This window comes from Dermacentor andersoni, chromosome 4 (assembly GCF_023375885.2).
Source record: "Dermacentor andersoni chromosome 4, qqDerAnde1_hic_scaffold, whole genome shotgun sequence".
Lineage (NCBI taxonomy): Eukaryota > Metazoa > Arthropoda > Arachnida > Ixodida > Ixodidae > Dermacentor > Dermacentor andersoni.
Genome location: NC_092817.1, coordinates 22120386 through 22141929, shown reverse-complemented (window position 1 = coordinate 22141929; position 21544 = coordinate 22120386). Strand labels below are relative to the sequence as shown.

The 21544-nt window shown below is 46.4% G+C and overlaps 1 protein-coding gene across 1 annotated transcript in view; it reads right to left on the bottom strand.

Moving 5' to 3' along the window:
* Positions 1-832: 832 nt before the first annotated feature.
* LOC126536008 (lysosomal alpha-glucosidase-like) overlaps positions 833-21544 on the bottom strand; it is a 64106-nt gene continuing 43394 nt past the window's right edge. The window contains exons 8-21 of the mRNA XM_050182896.3: positions 19887-20125; positions 19071-19202; positions 14285-14395; positions 14097-14213; positions 13541-13746; positions 11871-12004; positions 10659-10810; positions 8186-8334; positions 7584-7668; positions 6830-7017; positions 3555-3643; positions 2324-2373; positions 1886-2035; positions 833-944 (exon numbers count right to left, since the gene is read on the bottom strand). Coding sequence (XP_050038853.1) covers positions 879-944; positions 1886-2035; positions 2324-2373; positions 3555-3643; positions 6830-7017; positions 7584-7668; positions 8186-8334; positions 10659-10810; positions 11871-12004; positions 13541-13746; positions 14097-14213; positions 14285-14395; positions 19071-19202; positions 19887-20125 — 1868 coding nt within the window. The 3' untranslated portion in view covers positions 833-878. The remainder of the gene's footprint in view (positions 945-1885; positions 2036-2323; positions 2374-3554; positions 3644-6829; positions 7018-7583; positions 7669-8185; positions 8335-10658; positions 10811-11870; positions 12005-13540; positions 13747-14096; positions 14214-14284; positions 14396-19070; positions 19203-19886; positions 20126-21544) is intronic.

Genomic DNA, 21544 nt, shown 5'->3' with positions numbered 1-21544 from the left:
CTTGAGTGACGTGCATCTGGCCTGGTACTCTACGCTGAGGGAAGTGGTTTGTGGAAAGAGGACAGAGACCTGGGCGGGGGGGGGGGGGCGGTATTTTGTAAGACTCCACCTAGTGAACATTATACAGAATACTCCCCCCCCCCCCCAGGTAAGGAGATGAAGAAGGAAGGTGGTATGGTGAAGATGATAATTATATCTGCACAGTTGTACTGGTTCTGCGCAACGTTACGGGCACGATTAACGGCGTATCCACATAGGCTGACAGGGATCTATAGGCTACTGGAGCGTAGCCACTATACCACCTATAGCGCGCATGAGTTGCACAGCTGTTCTCGCAGCAATTGAGTGTATTCGAGCGAAAAAGCAGCTTCTTCAGGGCGCCATTGTGAGCCGCAACTTCGCCTTGTCGCCGAATCCGACGTCTCGACGCACTGTCGTCGTTCCTGCTGATCTCCAGAGAAGAATGCACGCCCGCAGGGGGTAAGCGTTGCCACGTATCCGTGTCCGGACTTGCAATGTTCACTTTACGCATCGCTACTGGAAGTTCACCCGACGTCCTTTTAACGACCTACTCCTGGCCTGGCGCAGCTTACAAAATACACTCTTGCAAGAAGGGACACTATCAGTTGAGAAACTTGCCACACTACACTTGTCGCTGTTAATAACTCAGAGAATCATCCACATTCTACGAAAAAAACATACGAAGCAATCGTTAATGTCCGAAGAAAGTTCCCGCTTCGCTCCTCCAAATAAGGCCAAAACTTTCATCACAAAAGCGCGTATACGCCAGAAGGCACGTGAAAGACGGACTAATGAACAGCGACAACAGCCCTTCAGTGCTAATTTGTTTTTTTATTAGTACTATATGCGTAATATGCTCAAGTAGACCAAGAAATGACGAATGCTTCGGCGAGGGGCTCCCAGATGTCCACGATGGTCAGCACCTGCACGTTGCGAAACGTGTCAAAAGCGACGTAACGAAAACCTTCCGAACCGCATTTTAATCGCCGACACCTTTTAGTGGCCACCTTAAACAAGCTGGTACTTATATCGATAGATAGAAAACAACTTCTTCAGCCATCTTTACATACATAGATCGCTTCAATGCGGCGTGCACAGCGTCCAGAAAGTAACCGTTAATACTTCACTTGGACAGTGAATTAAATTTTTGTTAGGCTACAGCACTGTACTAATAAGCACTCCGCTAGTTTGTTTGATTGTTTCTTTGTTTCTTTGTTTCTTTTTTTCTTTCTTTCTTTCTCTCTTTCTTTTTTTCTTTCTTTCTTTCCTTGTTCGTGCGTGCGTGTGTGCACGGCATGAGCGCTCGCGGATAGAGCCCCGTCTCAAACGTGCACTGACACGCGCTCAAATCTAGTCGTCATGTAAATCTATCCATCTTCTAAAATGGTGCCTATTCATTGAAGTAGCCGCGTGGCGCTGTACGCTGACAGATGCACTGCAGTAGCCAATGTCTCGAATACGTGCACTTGGTTAAACTGGAAACGAATATAACATTCTGGGTTTTGCATAACGCAAGTATAACGCAAGATAGATTAATCTGAAAACTGCTAAGCTGGCTTTTCTGTAATGCGCGACTGCCCAAAATATGGCGGCCAGCGCATTGTACTCCAGCAGTGTACTTGCCGCCGGGCATTGACGCGATGTACACGAATAGAAACAAGCGACAACGGTGCACGAACTGCGCGCTAAGAATAATTTTTCCAACGTGTTGACCACAATGCAGCGATGTGGAGAACCTATCTGAGAAGTGTGTTTTTTAACATATCGGCCGCAAACACGGTTCCGCTCAACCTGATGACAAATGGCGCAAACAATCGGCTTGCATTATAATTGCAATGCGTACTACCATCCTTGTTCAGCGTACCCTTGTTTCGGCGTTGTGGCGAAACGGCAGACTCCGGCCTTTTAGCGAGACGAATGCGGGTTTCTGCCGGATCCCGAACACGGCCACGGTTCCCAGGTACAAACCACCGGCGTAGCCATGGTGGGTGGCGCTCACAACGAGTTGGCTTCTCTGCAAGCGCCAAGAGACTTGCACAATGTACAAATATATAGAAATTTTCGCAACAAGATATATAAGAATATATATTAATAATAAATATTATAGCAATAATATAAAAATAGTAAATAATCATTGCACTGATGACAACGGTCGGATGGACAGGCATTGTACTACACTAGGGTGATATATATGGCTTTGCAGTTTTACATCCGTTCGTCAAAGACAATCAAGCATGCAGTAAAATAAGCCGTTCAGTGCATTTAGTGAAAACGTGTCTTACAATGAATGGATTAAACTTACATCGATTAGTATGAACGTGTAGATATCGTACTGCTCTCGCTGTACAGTATCTGCAAGAAAAGAAACCCTTCATTAATAACACTGATTCTTAACGCTGCGCTATGGTATGGGATGTGTGTTCGTTTGCAGCGTATATAGGTCATTAAATTTTTGTGGACAGTCAGAAAGAAAACTACGCATGTATTTATTCATAAACATTGAGGCTTTCGAATGTACGACCATCAGGAAAAAAAAAGAAGATATATAAATTTGAACAAACAGCAGGTCATTAAACGTTGCACGAAAGGAACACCTGCGTCGAAAATCAGAATGCCAGTTTTAGTTAGTGACTTGATAGCCCTTTGGGAGTTGTACTCCCCGAAGAAAAAAAAAATAATAAGATAAAAAGAAGGAAACTGCAGTAAAATTTGCGCAGAGGTAAAAGAGCACAGGAGGTCTCTAACAAGCTCTAAAAAGCTCCTAGCTTCACTGAGTCGTGCTTATGTACGTTCAGCAAGTAAGTTAAATTTCAGGTATGAAAATGTATACCGCATTGCCAAGAATCACCAGGACAATTTACCAGTAATCTCGGGATTTCGGCTCCGCGCCTCAATATCGTGTTGTCGCATTGTATCCCGATAATAATAACGAACTTTATTTATTTATTTATTTATTTGAATGGCGTGGTCCAGCAACACAACTTGTACGGGAGCCCCGCAATGGCCGTATATTCATCATTATTATGATCATCATGATCAATCATCATTAGGAACGACCAGCATACAGAGCTCTAGTGAGAACTCAAGAACTTACTTATACAGCTTTGCCGTCTTTCATGTATCAGCTGCTCAGATTGGCATACATCTGCGAAATATTTTTTTTATGTCCCTGTGAATTTTAGTCACGTGATTTAACCCGAGCTTCCCTACCTATAACTATGAATGAGTGCACGCTATATCTTTTATTGCTGCGTGTATGAGACAGAGAGAGAGAGAGAATTAGGTGCGAAAGGTAGGGAGCTTAACCAGAAGACAAACATACTTCATAGTCGTCATGTCAGATTAAACAGCTAGAAACACTTCTTTGGCCAATTCTATGTTTCCAAATTCGTCCCAAGAACACGACGCCAGAAATTACATTGCACGTACTCGCCGCAGAGAAAGGTCAGACAGTACGTACGCCATTAAGTAACCGACACAGCAGAGCATTGATGTTGCGCAAACACGATACGAACGGATACAGTTTGACGCACCTATGGAGTCTCCGTCATCCCAAAATAGTTCGCCTCGGGCCGTTCCTCGCTCGTCTGGGGCAACGACAAGTGACAGCGGGTTCCTTCGGCTGGGGGAAAGGGAAATGCAGACAGTCATTCATTACGCCGCGCGAGAGTGGGTCTTACGCGGTGTCGTTACTCTTGCGACGGTACAGTACAGCAGTACATGTTCGAGCACGGTGTAGTATATGGAAGCTCGGGACATCCTATGCACGTGCGCTTTGTCTGTCTATTCTGTTTTCCGCGTCTAATGCGCCGCGAAAACATCGAACAGCACTAACAGACCACATGCCACTGAGGAAGGTTATGCTATCGACGACGCATGAAACCTCTACCAGAATCAAACGTCACATACCGCGGTGATCAGAGAGCAAACTGGTATAGACGATATTATAATTGACATCAAGAGGAAGAAATGGAGCTAGGCAGGTCATGTAACGCGCCGGTTAGATAACCGTTGCACCATTAGGGTTACAGAATGGGTACCAACAGAAGGAAAACGCAATCAAGGACGACAAAAGACTAGGTGCAGCGATTAAATTAGGAAATTCGCGGGCGCTAGTTGGAATCGGTTGGCGCAGGACAGGGGTAATTGGAGATCGCAGGGAGAGGCCTTCGTCCTGCAGTGGACATAAAACAGGCCGAGGATGATGATGATGATGATAGCGGTGACAGTTCGGTGGCGGCTGCGTATGACGCGGCCGCGCAGGCAGTATCTTGAAAGCAATCTGCGATGAGTACACACTCTAAAAAAAAGTTTACACCCTTTAGGGTGTATATCTGCCACACAACGATAATCGTTATCTGCCTTGCTTGCGTTTCCTTTCTTGAAAACGCCGCGCCCGCCACTTTTCTGTCGGCAATGCTGCCATGTTGATAACGCGCATGCCGTTCGTTACTGGGAAGTACCGGGCTCGCAGCGTTAAAGAAAGGAAGTGAGGGCAAGACAGATGACGATTATCGTTGTGTGGCAAGATACGACCGCGGAGTCTAGACCCGGCGAGGGCTGATATCTTCGTGTGCGCTGTTTTCTCGCCGCTTATACATTGCGTTGAAGCGAGAGGCAGCGCGAAGGTCAATTCGCACGCTACTACAGCCGCTCTTCCTCGCGCCAGCGCTTTGACAGCGAGTGTCCGCGGTCATCGAGTGAGAGGTGTTCATGTTTGCCTGTGCGTGCGTGACACCGTGATTGTTAATTTAGTTAGTAAGAAAATGTTTACCAGTTTACGCGGCTAACAAAACCATTATGTTTACTTACTTCGTAGAGCTGTCTAATAATTTGTTATCGCAATCGATGCTTCGCCTTTCTGGTGAAACTGCGACTTTTTTTTTATTACGTCGCAACACAGCTGACTGAAGTCCTTACGTCAACCCTTCGTTTTCTTGAAGGGCCTGGATACGGCGTTCGTGAGAGTCCACCATCGCAAACCTGATGTAAGGCGTGTTCCGTCATACTACATTTCTCATTGGAGTGCTGTCGTGCATTGGAGTTCTAAGCGCGAAGCTCTGCGGCACATGTTCTTTCCGGTCAGAACCTTATCTGCTAAGTCTAGAGCAGCCTCGAGCGTCGTCTCGTGCTTCCGGGCCCACTTCGTAGCTGACACTCAATTGCCATATTATTTTGAAGCAGATTTAAGCTTTGATGATGATGATGAATATAGTGTTTTGTAGCGCGAGGACCAAGTATGCCCAAAGAGCGCCAGAGATTTAAGGTTTAGTGCAACAAAATGAACACCTCAAGAAGACGTCCTTATAACTTATTCACGAGTCGGTTTGTTCCTTGGACACAGTTTCATGCCTGATAATTCAAGTGTGTATGTACGTAGCAAGCAAAATTTATAACGACATATAGGGCCTATAGGGAGCTAGAAGCATTCAAAGAACGCTATGATGCATGAAAACGTGCAGGTCAAGTACTTCCTACGTAAGAGAAGGCCAGCGGGCTTTGTCTAAGACGTCCTCTAGAGAGATTGGCGGTCGCGTTGAAAACCATGCTCTAAAAAAAAAAAAAGAATGATCGTACCAGGCATCACTCGTGTCTACCATTGAAATATACGGGTCTTAGCACTGGCCGTTGCGACACACAATGTTCAGGCTTTCTGATACCTGAGTTGCCGGATGGTCACGTTCTGTGAAGACATTTCGAAAGCATTTCGAAGGCGTGCACGAGCTTATCAAAAACACGCGGAACGCTTTTATGCCTTGTTGCTTTAGTCACAGCAGTTATGTTGGAACAAAAATACGCGCAGCAAAATAATTCAGGGATCCAAAGAATAAATTCGAAAAGGGCAAGCGCTCGTCTTGTTTGAATTCTTTATATCGGAATTTGTGGTTTTATGCTGCTTCTAATGATGATGCAGCATCAACTCGTCCAATTTTCTGTCCTTCAAAACCAATTTCTCACACGTACAAATTATTTCATTCATTCAAATAACTTTACTGAGTGCGCTGCAATTTCGTGGAGTGGGCCTGGACCTTGGCGGCTTCCTCGGCTCGCTAGACGGCTCAGAGTTGGTGCTGTAGGTCTGAGCTATGCAACGCAGACTTCCAGCGCACGCGGAGGCTGTCGCTTTTGAGGCTGCATCACTGATATTGTGTATTATACCCGTACATTCCCATAGGATATGCTCCAGAGTGGCTCTAGAATCGCAATGTCTCCACTTGTCAGTCGTGTATAAACCTGGGTTTATTAGATGCATGATAGCTGGACTCGGATAGGATCTGGTTTGTAACTGCCGCCATTCGACAGACTGATATTTGCTTCATTTTAGATGTGACGGCGGAAATGTGCGCCTCTGCAATGTATATGGTCTGTAATTTCATGAAATCTGGTTTTTCGATCTTCCCACTCCCGCTCATCGGTAGCCGGTGAGGCGGGGATAACCGAGGTTCAGTCCGTAAGCTCTCGAGCCATGCTGTGCGAGGCCACCTCATTGCTACCGTCTGGTAGTGTGTGAGCTATCAGATGAGATGAGATGAACACTTTTGTCGTGGTTATTACCTAATTTTAGGAGTCGTAGTGCCTCTGGGGAGATTCGGCCGTTGGCGAAGTTTCGTATCACCGTCTGGGAAGCATTGATGATTATGTCCGCTTGTGTTTGTGCTATGCTTGCTTGTTTTAAATTCCAGCCACTTGGTTGTACATCACCTTCGCCATGACAGCTCTCGTCCTGTCGTGGTTGTTCTCATGTTCATGTCCTCGTCCCTTCGCGCTGCTTGAAGTTATATACACTAGCTTCTCGCAGCACTCCTACCTCATTTCCGTCGTGGTAGCCGGTAGTTGACACGGGATTATGGAGCCACCTCTAACCAGCACCTGGATGGTCCGCAGGGGCGCCTCAAGCTGGTGGTAACTTCCTTCCGCTTCGTGGTACACGCTTCCGCTCGCGTCCAAGCCGTACCACACTCCTCTGGGTACGTACGTCCGCACACTCGTCTGGTTCTGAGCAAAGGAAAGCCGAACACACCTATGCAGGTAGAAGAACAACGCATGTTCGGGGAGAAAGAAAGTTAATTTCACTTCATAATTTTACGCACACTCAATGCTAGAGAGTTTCGCTGCTGAGCGCGATGTCACAGGTTCGACTCCCGACCGCAGCAGGCTCCGTTTGATGGATGCGTACAAAAAAAAAAAAAGAATAGAAAAGAAAAGAAACGCTAGCAGACATTTTAGTTCATACATAGAAAGACTATTGTTATGTCTGCCACATACAAAAGACATGGCAAATTTGTTACGGTGGTTGTACGCGAAGACTAACTGCAAATAACTCGTGTACAATACAGCTCCGTGCGCTATATATAACTTTCCGGAGGTGTCGCTTTCAATATAGTATACGTCGTATCATAAATATCGATCCAGGAAATTACACGGTGATTACATTTTACTCCTGTCTCAAAAACAGCAATCGTTATCCATTTAGTTATGCAAAAAACAACTCTACCAATCCAGCATACCCAAATTTTCTATTTTTCCTCATTATAAAATTACTTCGAGACTTAGCCACATACCTCGTACAAGACGGGGTTGAAAAGAAGACTGGATCCCCACAAGAACTGCTGGTCAATGTCGTACGTGTTGGGGTCTTCGGGAAACCTGCAGGCGGCACATCGCTTGTTTCAGCTTGGCAGATAATGCAGACAGTGAACTTATCCAAGCGTCCGTAGTGTTTTGGCAGAAGGATAAAAAATCAACATCCCAGGGTGATTACTGCGTCTTATTTGGTAATCGTGCTGCACATTCACTACACCCTGACGTGGCTTATATGACGCAAGGCAAAGCGTTGCGTTAATAGTTTCGAACAGTAACCACGCTGTCGCTGCCCGAGACGATAGCGCCCAACTTTGGTTTCGAATATTCAGCAGAATGTTTCAATTATAATAGCAAATTTTAAAAACTTGTCCTAAGTAGGCTGTACAGGCGTTTCTGCGTTTTTGTGCAGACCACTCGAGGGTCCCGACTCTTCACTTAGATAAAAAAATGTGTCCCTGCGCCAACACATACATAAGTTGTTGATGAATAAACTTGAGAGCGACTGGCTTACAAAAGCCTCGACCAGGCTGGCAAGAAAGATCGTTGGAAAGTCGAAGTCAAAATGATCAACTGCACTCACTCGAAGAACAACGGCCTGGCGACCGTCTCCCCGTAGACGTGGCTTCTGTAGAACAACGTATACAGGTACGGAAGGAGAGCGTAGCGGGTCTCGAGCGCGTTCTTAGCGGCTTCGACGACCACGGGGCCCATGCTGTGTGGGTCCTGATCCTGAGGAATAAACGGCCAAAATGAGGAGCAAGGGTGGAAGTATGCGTCAGTGGAAAATGTCTTAAACAGAGTTGAAGAGAAAGAAAGGAAGGAAATGCAAGGAGATAACCAAGGCTGTTCCCGGTTGACCCACTACACTTGGAGGAGAGGGAAAAAAACTGCAAACGTATGTAAGATGCAGTGGAGTTAAAAAAAGAGAGAGGGGACAACGAGTCATTAAGTGCGAACACGCTTGCAAGGAATGTTCACTGACAGTCAGAGGCGGTCTCAAAAGTTCAGTCGACTTCAAAATTGAGTTGAAGAAATGACTGGAACGAAACCGAGGACAGCGCTCTGCGGAAACTAATGTAGAGATAGCAATAATAGCATAGAGTTTCCCACCACGCGACCCACGTGATTCACGCGACGGAGGATTACACTGTCTCCGGAATTGGCACACTTTTCATTCCCCCACCTCCAGGAGCATCCCAATTTGCTATGTCACTACCTCCGCGACCTTACTCGGCAAGACGCCGATTGAGCAGACCCGTCAAACCACCTGAAGGACGCATTGAAAGCTCCGTTTTTGTGAAGGAACTATGCGCTTGAAGACGTATATTTGTTGTACCAAGGATATTTAGCTACTGTTCGTAATTCCACTGCATAGATAGATAGATAGAGAAGAAAGGCAGGGAGGTTAAACATACTGAGTCCAGTGTGCTACTCTACACGTGGGAGGGGGAAGGGGAATGAAAAAGAGAGTGAACACATGAGTCTATATCGCACTTTCACATGCACTATGTTGGGTGCAGGGTGTCTGCAGTCGGGCACTCAAGCCTGTTGCCTTCAGTTAGTGAAGAAGTACTCGAATGGATTCCTCGGCTAATGAACTGTGAGCCCAGGCTCCCACGATCATTGCTTCTGTGAATGGCCTATCGTCCAGTATATTCAAGGCGCACTGGAGAGTCTGACGTTGATTATTAAAACGAGAACAGTGGTGACTGATGATCTCTTCACACTTGCACTTAGCCCACATCGGTGAGACCACCATTCCAATACGATAGCTGCAAGAGTTAGTGAATGCTACTCCTATACCCACAGCCGACACAGCAGTGTGGCGTCACATCGTGAAAGGTTTGCTGGTAAGTTCAGCTTCAGTGATGGGTCAAGGCTGTATAAACGTGTACGCCAGCAACTGAACGTGATGGTACGAGCGAGACTGCGAAGCTCTCTTGCAACGTCTACTCTCGATAAAGGTATAAGGAGTGTCGGTTCTCCTGCCTGGGCACGTCGGACAGCCTCATCGGCGAGGTGATTACCAACAACGCACAACATCTCAGCAGCCACTGATATATACTTCAGAAGGACCGTCTGTTGGGCTAGATGGTCTAACCATGTACAGCGCAAGAAATACACATACACATAAAGAAGACACGAAAGACGTGGACAAGCGCATGTCCGCGTCTTTCGTGTCTTCTTTATGTGTATGTGTATTTTTTGCGCTGTATTTGGAAACCACTGAAAGGTTATATCATGTCCTCGTTCAGAAGCGCAATGGCAAATTTCGTTGAGTTGGGACACCAGCTGTTCGTAATTACCACGTCGTAAACCTCGCAAGCTTTGGAGGGCTGCTTTCTAATCACAAAATATTGTCAATTTTCTAGGCGGTGCTTTTTCAGTGTATTCCACAGCAGCGCGAAGAGCGGCCAGTTCGGAACCTGTAGATGTCGTTATGTGTGAAGTATTAAACTTGATGACGATCGATTGAGATGGTATAACAATGGCGCCTGTCGAACTTTCCGAGACGAAACCGCCCGGGTAAACATGGATTCGGTTAGCGTATTGCAAAAGTTCCAATGTGATCTGTTTGAGAGCCGCGGCGGTCAGGCTAGTCTTCTTCGCAATTCCTGGAACAGCAAGGTACACAGGAAGCTTTTTCAAGCGCCACAGAGGGGATGGCGTTCTTGTTGCGGGCGAGTATCTCAATGACAAAGAGTGCTGGTTAGCCGCAACTGATCTGGAAAACGCTTCCTTGGGTATTTTATCTTTTCTCAGGCAAGCGAGAGAAGTGGTGGTCAATTCCGTAGAGAACAGAGCCTGTCACCGACACTCCTGCAAGGGTAGTGCAGATTGGGCTTTCTATACCGAAATGAGCCGATTTGTTATATATATGCGCTGTCCTGCATGCGTATTAGCTATCCGGCAATACAGTAGTAGCAGCCACGCGGTCAGCGAATTTCGGGAGGGTATGCCCATAGAAAGCTTCGCTTTAGAAAATAAAACTCTGCTCGAAACGCGGTCTATTTCATAGCTCTGTCGGGTTCGTGCCGCATGCGCGTACGCACCACGCTTCCCTTCATGTTGTGGCTTCTGGAGAATGGGTAGAAGGCGCCCAGCTCGAACCATCGCGCGCACATCTCCTCGTTGGAGTCCTTGAAGAAGCCGCAGATGTCGGAGCCAGTCATCGGGATGCCGTACAGGCTGAAACTGAGCATGCCTGCACAGCGAAGTCAAGAAGGAAAGCGAACCGAGAGTTTTATAATAGGGAACGCTCAACTTCATTCATCGTGCGTTGCGTGCAATGTTGCGGCCAGATCCTCCGAATGAGGGAAATCAAAATGTAAGCACTAAACCACTTTGGACTGGTATAGTGCTCTCTAACATGACTATTCTTATTCACTCGGTGGGGAGCGGTTAGCTATAGGAAGAGAAGATGAAAGGCAAGCTTCCCTTTACTGAATCTGGCGCCGAATCTTATGTGCCCGTGTGTTAAGTGGAACGTAACGAACGTCAGTCTTCTCTTGAGTCTGAGCCACTTTAGCCCTAGGAGAATTCTTGAAACTTGCCAAGTTGTGCTTTTGGTTGCTTTAAAACGCAAGGTAGTTATTTACTGATAAAGAACTAGTTTGACCCGAGCAGATGCTGTCGGGATTCATGACGTCACGGCATGCCGGTTTGGCAACTTTAAGGCAGTGTAGCGTAGCCATCTCTTGTTCGTGGGTTTCTTTTCTGGCCTTTCCACAGAAGGCCGCTTTCTTGTGTTGCATAGGCGTGGTTTGCTAATACAGCTGAACTTAATATCTCTATTTAGTTTCTTTATGAGGTTTCAGGCGCCTCGCTTTGTGTTTGCTGCTGGCAGTACCCCTATCACGTTGTTTTGTTCTGCAGCGACGTGATGAAGTCCTTGTCGCAAAACAATGTGGGCGATAACAGCGTACACACGCCGCAGTTCGGGGGTGTGTTTCAGAACACTATCGCTGTTCAATTCCATAAGGCGTGCTAGCGTCGTATCTTAGCAAATTGGTTAGCGAATTTCATAAAATGATGAGTTAATTAGGGAGCTTACTTACAGCCATCGCAATCTTACACCTGCCACCTCAGATAATGTGTTGACAGATAACTTTTAAAAATATAACCATTACACATTCCTTTTAAATGTATTTAAGGACTTCGCTGAAACTTTTTATGTATACGAGACTACGCGAGGAAGAAAGAAAGCCTCTGAAAACTGCAGCTAGGGAGGAAGATGTTCCGGTTCCCATTCAATATCAGCTCACTCGGTACGCTGAGCCTGAGGTGGTCCCAGCTCGACTCGGTGTCACCGGACCACTGCCCCGACCACGATCCTTGACCTGGGCTCGTAGAGCGGGATATTATGAAAGGTCGCTTTCCACGGATCTCCACAAGGGCTCTGAAAAAAAAAAGGAACAAGTGTGTGTTTGTGTGTGTGTGTGTGTGTGTGTGTGTGTGTGTGTGTGTGTGTGTGTGTGTGTGTGTGTGTGTGTGTGGAAAGGGGGGACGTTGTACAATTACACCAAAGGCGTTTGCCCCTGGTAAAGCAGATGTGTCTAATGAGGAGTCATTGCGCCCTCTTCCTGCCTTCATTCATTGCCTTCATTCGAGAGACAGGGCTCTTCGACACCTGGTCGAAACTGGTCGATGGCTCGAAACTGGCGTCTCTCTTCGGGAGCGCCAAGGTTTGTGAGCAGACTATTTCTTTTATGACTCCGAACAAAAGCCGCCGCAGATTTTCGAGGACCGACGTGGCATTACAAGACGTGGTGAGGACAAACAAAGAATTACATCAGCCAGGTTCTCTTTCCGGAGGCGAAATACGCAATGCTTTTCACTAAAGTGCGGCACGTGTGGCTCCCATAGGAACTCGCTGGTTTTGAGTTGTGCAGCCCGGCACTAGTGTCACGTCGCATTGCAGTGTACAGCCATGTCTCAGACCCGACCACGTCACTACAGCAACTGATGACACATTCTCGTGGTTTGATTCCAAATATTGATTGTGAAATTTCTGAAGAACTGTGCCGTACTTTATGGCAAATATTTGAACAATTCTGAAAGACAAAGCATTCAAATCGTAAAACAATGATTATTGTATGCATTCTTTTTCAAGGATAGACGAACTTTCTATTCTACTCTCTATATTTCAATAAATGGTGCTTGTTAAGAGCGTAGAGAGCATGACTGCCCACTCGTGTCCATGTGCAGGCACTAACAATTGCACAACAGGACAAAATTCACCGGTACTCGACCTTACCAGGCTGACGGCTTTCTCTGGAGTACCGACGCGTCACAAGGAGGGGAGAGGGGAGAGACAAAGGGGAGGAAAGACGGGGAGGTTAGCCAGTGTAAGTACCGGCTGGCTACCCTGTGTTGGGGAAAGATGTAAAGGGAATAAAAGGAGAAAGAAGAAGAAGAGGAAAAAAAGGAAACCAGAAAATTCAATAATAATATATGGGGTTTTACGTGCCAAAACCACTTTCTGATTATGAGGCACGCCGTAGTGGGGGACTCCGGAAATTTTGACCCCCTGGGGTTCTTTAACGTGCACCTAAATCTAAGTACACGGGTGTTTGCGCATTTCGCCCCCATCGAAATGCGGCCGCCGTGGCCGGGATTCGATCCCGCGACCTCGTGCTCAGCAGCCTAACACCATAGCCACTGAGCAACCACGGCGGGTACCAGAAAATTCACACGGTAGCGCGATACTACGCGCTACAACACTCAAAGACGGTCGCACCATTTGCATGTCCTTAAAGACTTCAGCAAAGCCCTTAAGGCCTTGAGTGTCGAAGCCCGTCTGGACCGGTGTCCTAGAGCTCTAGGACACGCCACAATGCTGCCTATACAGCTTAGGTGATCTAGCGAGCGCCGGCGCCAGTCGGCCGTGCCAAGACCAACGCAATTCTTCGGTCGACTGCGTGCCAGCACGCACCTGTAGGTGAGGATGGCCTCGAGATGCGCGTAGACGTTGTGCAAGTCGTAGTGGCTCGACAGGTGATGTCGGTCGGTCATGCAGAGCGTCTTGCTGGACAGCGCCTCGTCGCCAGGCACGTAGGGCGGAGGGTTCGCCACCTCCTCCGGCGGGCATCCGCTGACGCCCTCGTGGAAGTTCTCGAAGTTCGCAGGCTCGTTCATGTCCTGTACGCAAAGCGCTATCACTGTTTTAGGGAGCCGAGGTCCGCGAATGGATTCTGTCCCCGAAAACTCCTTCCCCCATCCGCTCTATCTCTCCACTTCCCAGGAGAGAAGAAAGGATGTGGGACCACACGTCTGACTGCTGGATAGGGGAGGATTGAGAAGGAGCGTCCGCAATTAATTGAAGACTCCCTATATATGTAGTCCCGCATCCAACCTCTAAGTGTTTGAAGAGCTCAAGCGTTCAGTAATGCGACTGTGTACAATACTCCCGCATATCGCTCCGTTGGAAACACGCCTGTACACATATAAACACAAAGTACGATTACATGGATAGATCATGAGTTGCTTACAATCCACGCTCCATCGAAAGGTATGACGTCATGGAAGCGTCGAAACTGTTTGGTCCAGTAGGCTCCGGCCAAAGGGTGCGAGAAGTCTGGAAACACGCTGCTGTTTTCGTTCCACACCTGCGCAATGTCGAGTACCACAGACTCAATGCCAACCGACTCAGAGTTTTTAATAAACCTTCTCTGCTTACCTTTCCATTTTTTATGCCTCCGGTGGTGTTTTTGACGAAGATGTCCATTTCGACTCCGTCGTCGTACGGCGGGTACGTTCCAGGAGTCTCCGAACCGCTCACCGCTGGGTCCTGTGACCGTATAATAAGTACGTTTTGGGGCAACAGGGCAGCGCAGCGGGTCATCTAAAGCAGGACCGAAGTTTTATCCCGCGGTGGAATTTGTAGTTATGCCGGGGCAGCGGCATACACTTTGCCCCGCTTTAGAACACAGTAATAACACTCCTGAGCATTTTCAAACGTAATTTATTGCAAGGGCCACAATTATCTCACACGTACTGAAATTTCCCTATCTTTAACGTGCTCCTTATTTTCGCTGAATGTAAACAAGGTGCCTTGTTTAGTTCACCAAGCACAACAGGGAAAACAAACAGGAACCTCGTATGAACGAGAAGAAAGGAAACCGAGGGCCCCATTTTTATTAGTCACACCGTAAGATGCCAACAAAGACACCAGGGACAGCATAAGAGAAATTACATGTTTGAGCCCCCCCCCCCCCCCCCCCCCGCTGTGGCATGTGGTTTATTCATCCACTTTCATATTCCTTAATTTATGCTTTCTTCAGTTCGATTAATAAGTACATGTAATTTCCCCTATGCTGTCCTTGGTGTCCTTGTTTATTGGCGTCTTATAAGAGCCTCGTATGAAACATATGAAAATAGAGAAGAAAAACGAGCACTTAGTAATTATTTATGACGCTTCTAATTAGGCGAAAAACGTTAAAGCTTTGCCACACATTATACATGACGTGACCTCCATTTCCACCAATTGTAAGCTTAGTGCAACATGGAGTTATTTCGGGATATTGGGAAGCATAGGATAACGGCGGTATGACACTTTGGGACAATTGTTTTTTAAAAATTGCAAAGGCTCTATTTGATGCGCATGCATTTTACTTCACACAAGAATTTTTCAGTGTTCACCCATCTTCGGTGGCATTTGGTCTCCGTGGCGATGCCAAGGCAGCGAACTAAATCTTGCGCCGCCCTTAATACACACTTTTAACGCTCCGGAGCACTTGCACACGTTATTATCGCAAAAGTCACAGTAAGCGCACACAACTTGAACTTTGCCTATACATTATCCATAACGTAAACCTTGTAGTCATATAAACAAAGTGCCTTTCTTAGTTCACCGAGTACACCAGAGAAAACAACTACGAACCACGTATGACGCATGAAAATAGGGAGAAAGAAAGGGTTCAGTGAGTATTTGCAAAGCTTCTAGTTAAGCCAGGAAAATAAAGTTCTCGTGACGCAATACACTTAACATTCAGCCTATTTTCACCAAATTGGAAGGTGGTGTCTTGTAGAGTTGTTTCAGGATTCTTGAAAACATCGCGGATAACGGCAGCATGGCAGTCTGGAACGCTTGAATAATTACCTTTCTACAAAGGCAGTAATCACCCTCAACAGATTAAACATTTATTGTCTGTCACGCATAACGTGCTGCCTACCACAACGAAGTATAAACAACGTGCCTCACATATTTCACAGAAGAGGCTGGGAAAAAGCAACTGCATGTGTCGTATGACGCATGAAAATTGGAAGAAAACAAGTATTCAGTAAATATTTTCAATGCCCATAAATACCTTACAAAGTTAAAACTTTCGTTACACGTCACCCATTGAGTGGTTCCCCCCTTCCCTTAAATACGAAGTTTTACCTTGGTCCTCCCAAGGAAACGGGGAAACATTGTAAGCGATTCATATATAACACATATAAACGGGCCGGAAGCAGGTGTTTAGGAATTTTAATTTAACCCCTAAGAAACTCACACACTTCACAATTTGCCTGCACATCGCCCGTAATATTTGCCAAGATTTTCTCAATATATAAATTTCGTGAGGGATTTAGCTTTTTCAGAAAACCTTGAAAACTGACATATAACGTTTTTGAGCGCTTCTAGTCGCAACACAATATTTCACAGCAGCAGATGTGATCCTGCCTGCATTATTTAAGATCAAATCATAGGTTAAAACTTATCATGCGCACACGCGCTTACGCGCACGCGCACGCGCACATACGCACGCGCGTGCACACACACGCATGCGCGGCCACAATTAAGCTGCTTCGTTCCCGACCTCCATCGCTGACTCACTTGCACGGAGAGGATACTCGCAAGTTCATCTTGTCCGAAAAGACCAAATAAGACAGAAGGTGACCCGGCACGTACCCAGGATTTTTTTCGGGAGGGGGGGGGGGGGGGGCAGCCCAAGGTAACTTTTCTATGCAAATGAGGGGGGGTACTTTTACTAGTATAAGTGTGAATAATGCCCACCGTTCGCCATAAAGAAACGTAAACCCGTAAAAGAGAAATTAAATAAGGTGTATTTCACAACTACGCCTGTGAGATGCACGTCTCCTTTACTTGACAAGCAAGGAACCACATCAAAGGGACTCGCGCAGGAAGAACGCTGCCTAGAACAAGTAAACAAGCGAAAGTATAAAATAAAGATTCCTAGTGGCGATTCTTGAATTCGCTCTGGAAGAATTTTTGAGAAATATATATTTGCGGAATAATCAGAGTTCTTTTGGATCCCTCGTTTACTGTTCCACCAAGTGTCATAACCGACTCGTATTATTATTTGGGAAGTTGCACAACGATGCGCGGCCGCCATTCTCGTAGAACCGCGTAGAGCGCAGAACGCTGCGGTTCTAGACGCACCGCGGAAGGTTAGAAAAATACCCACATAAGCACAGCACAAAAGTGGTTACGTCAATCGGCTTGACTGATAACTGTAGAAGCGTCATTCAAAACACACGGAATTGTTCTCCACTTCAGGAGGCGTTTTCTCTACTTCCTTTTTAAATAAAAAGATGTTGATCCATAAATACTTTCTCAAACAACCATTTAATTGGTAAATTTTTGCGTTTCCTTCCTGTTTGGCTGTTGCCTCGGCTCTCTCCCTTAGTAGATCGCTTAATTTCTCAACTCCTTGCGACTCTTGTTTCCAGTTGCCAGTTTTGCAGGAAAAGGGCTGTACAATTAGGGAAAAACCAGACAATCAGGTAATACCAGACAACCAGGTAATAGGTGACAGTCATATTGCTTATGGGTTTAAGGGTTATTGCAGGGTTTGATCATGAACGCTGTTTCGCATGATTTTGTTTTTCACGTATTCTAAACCATAACGCGGGTTCCGAGGATTCGAGAGGGTTCCGAGGTTCCGAGGATCTGCCAGCGTCGCGGCGAGCCGTCACTCGAGTAAATAATGAAGAAAAAAAAATTAAACCCAACTGGCGTTTTTTCCGGCCGCAACTCGTTCCACGAGCATGCAAACCAGCTGACTACGAACCGAATCCCTTTCATGGTCCCTGGATCAGTCTAAATAAGGAAGGTTGAACTAACGAAGCAACAGCGATGCACATGACCGTTGAATAGATCGTGACAACTGAACTCATCTCGACTTAATCACGCGGGCACCGAATCGATGTGAAAGCTGGCCTTCACACCCCAGGAGATGCCGATAACTACCGCCGTCCAAAAAGAGTGAAAGAGGCAGCAAAATGTTGACCGCCGAATAGCTGTCAAGTCTCAAGATTGATTTGGCGGCACTTTAGGAATGTGTGTTAGGAGTGGTGGCGTGGGCGGGGAGGAGGGGGCGGGTACGTTTATTAATTGCGGGAAATGGGGGGGGGGGGGGGGGGGCAGGAAAAGGCGGGGAGAGGAAGGGGCGGGCTCGGTACGTGCCTGAAGGTGACAGGAAGATGTTGGCCTGTATAGTGATTAACAGCGGTCGAACAAGGAATGTAAAATGTCGCTGCTGGAGCCACCGCTCCGACAAGGGAGGGGAGATTGTCTTTGTCAGGGCCAGCATCCGCCCTGACGTAGACCAGTCCCCTCCCTTGTCGAAGCGTTGGCTCCAGCAGCGACATTCCAAGGGAGACCACTGGTCATTACTCTAGAAAATAAATACTGGAAAAAGTTTTTCTCGACTCATGTGGAAAATCTGCGCAATTGGACAAAGATTATTATTATTATTATTATTATTATTATTATTATTATTATTATTATTATTATTATTATTATTATTATTATTATTATTATTATTATTGAGCTCATGCCCACTAGCACATTTTCCCAAACGAAGTGCAGCTACGAGTGGCTCTATGTTATCCTCCTCTCCTATCCCTGTCCATGTGCATTTATTAAGGCGAAAGCCTTAGACAACTCATGGGACGAAAAATCCATACCAGGCGTTATGGCAGCAAAATTCATGGAACCGAAACTCATAAGGAGTCGAACTCACGACCTTTGGTGGGAAAAAGCAAGTAATAGGAAGTAATGCATTCGAATGAAAACGTGAAGTAATGTAATGAATGCATTATGAGCGCACACGCTTTCGTCTTCATTCTCTTTAACGTATGCTAGTGACTGTCAACATTTTATTTATTTATTTATTTTTATTTATTCATTTATTTATTTATTTATTTATTTATTTATTTATTTATTTATTTATTTATTTATTTATTCACTTATTTACTTACTTAGCGAATGAGTTGCCACACGGCATACTGTACATAAATGCGTGCAGGCCTTTGTCAAAAAGCTGCAACTGTCCGTAAGTAACTGCTCGTATTCCGTGAGCATCTTCTGTCCGTATATTGTCGCGATATATTTTTGTCTAAATTACTCCTTGTTATAAGTAACAATGCAAAACACAGGCAGCTAATGCTCATAAACAAGCTGCAAATATACTTTTCTAGCACTATAAGAATGCGTATAGTGGAAGGCTCGCACTCACAAAGATGAGGACATAGCGCCTGCCTCCAGCGTGAACCTCGCGCACAAACTCTGGCAGTCCCGCGAATGCTTCCTTGTCGTACGTGAAGCCGTTGCGCCGTTCCATTGAGTCGATGTCGTTCCACTGGGCGTCCTGCAGCCGTGCGTGAAAGCACGGCAAAAGAACGTTTGCCTCAGTCATTGCCATTCTACGATACACTTAAAGCAACAAGGACATTAAATAAATAATTTTTTTTTTCTAGAAGCAGCAGGCAGCTGTAATCTACTTCCAGCTCCAATTCCCTATGTTGTTGCAAGGCCGTTGTCCTTGAAAACTGCAGCAGTGCCTTCTTCGGGCTCTTCGTGCGACGGCTCGCACGAGGCTGGCGTATGCGGGGCGAGGGACCGTCTCGAACAGGAATGTGGCCTCCTTACGCTATATTTAAAAGGCCACCGAGCAGTAAACAGTGATGCAAACAGCAGCGCAAGAAGCTGAATTAACCTATTAAGCACTATTAAGCTGAATCAATAGGTTTTGCACAGCCATGCAAAAAGTTGCAACATGTTTGAATAAATATTCACTTGATCAAGGGTAGTCGTCAGTGGCTTACTATAAATGTCCTGAGAATAATCTCGCAATTCAATGACAGCGTTCTCCTTTAAGTGATGCATATGCTTCTAATACTGGTTGCAGATCACGAAAAACGAGGCGGCCGAGATACTTGTTGTACCTCAAAAACATGATCTGTGTCTCACCCCGGAAACTGCAGAACAAGCAAATCTTTCTGTAGTCTTGCAAACAGGGCGTGTTTAACCAGCTAAAGTAGCAGCCACTCACCAAAGGAATGCCCGCGAGTACGTTGTTCTGCATGATTTCTCGCGTCTTGTTAAGGTTTTCGTAACCGTAACGGCAGAGGTGAAATCCAAGACTCCAGTAAGGGGGCATGGCGGGAAAGCCCACCACACGCTGGTACTGCTGCACCACTTTCGACGGCGTGGGGCCCACGAACAGGAACAAGTCCAGTACACCACCGAGGGCACGGAATGTGACCGCCGGCGCCGCTTGCAGAAGGACCTCTGAAAAAAAGTGAATATTGTTCTTTATTTACTGTTTTTCTTCTTTTTTTGCGTTTTAATTCACGTGCAATTGTGGTTTGCACAATGATAATCTTTACGCTAAGCCATGGCTGCACAGCTCAAGACCTGCGAGGGCCAAATCCAACTTTTCTGAAAGTCGCACGTGTCGCATTTTAGTGAAAGACGTTGCATGTATTGCCTGCGGAAAAACAAGGTCCGAATTCACAGAGCTTCTCATTCGTGAGTGCTGTTTGCCATTTGCCGGCCGCCTTCGCTAACAATATGTCATCAGTAATTGTTCGCATTGCTTCTAGCGTAACAAATTTTCGTGAATAAGGGGCCAGTTTGTTTGCCGTCATGGCACTAGTTTCTCTCCTCAGCACGTCTTGTGATGTTATGTTTCTGATTGAAGTTCCAAGGCGGTTGTTGTTAAAGCGTCTGCTCACAGACGTTGCTGCTTTCGAAGAGATGCCTGTTTCAGTGCAGTGTTAGGTATACGTTTGCATGTTTGTTCTTATTAAGGCACTTATAAAGCCGAGGAAGTGGCTGCATCCCCTGCTTGCCGCTTAACTCTGACAAACACTACAAGTCAATTAGCTCCAGCTGCACTGTGTACTGACAGTTTTGCAGCACTACCAGATGGCGCTCGACTCCGCGCATCCGCGGCAGCGCCAGCCGTTCGAGGGAAAGAAATAAAAGATCCAGAAAGTTCGCTTTCGCGCACCTGCGGCTACACGGTAATGAGGAAGTAAACTCTTCTTGCGGATAGAATGGATTCGAATGCGCATGCTGCCTCTGAAACCATGATGCGTTCAAGGTAGCTCGGTATAGTTTGTGCGCGTCCGATTTTGTGCGCGTGTGCGTGCGTTCGTGCGTACGCGCGTCAACGCGTTTTTCGACTCTTTCTGAACCCACACAAAGCTTCTCTGTATACAGATTCCAACTCGTTGCATCTGCTGCGATTCTTTCTTACAGTTTTCTTGGTGCCGCATTAAACCGTGGCCGCTATAAACGGAACACATACAACTCACGGGCACTATGTTGTGCAGCCCTGCTCTATGCTAAGCGCTTGTGATGGTCTCTCGTGTTCTTTTTTAATGCCTGTGTATAATGCATCTTTTTCTGGTGTTCTTTTTAATAATAAAAAGCCCTGAGCGTGATTTTAATGCGTTAGCGTAAGTAGTGTCAAAGTGGGAGAAAAGTGTATGTGTGTGAAATGTGTGAACGGTGGTCCGGAGGTCTGGTCCGGGTCACCGTCTGTTGTGCGTCGCACCTCGAAGAGGCAGGACGTGTGTCGAGTGAGCCCCTGAACAACACTTTGCAATGTGGTGAACGCTGTTTAAACCATGGATCCGGGATCTCAAAGAGGTGCGACGTAATGCTCACGCTTTTCTCCCGCATTTACCACTAATTCGCTCA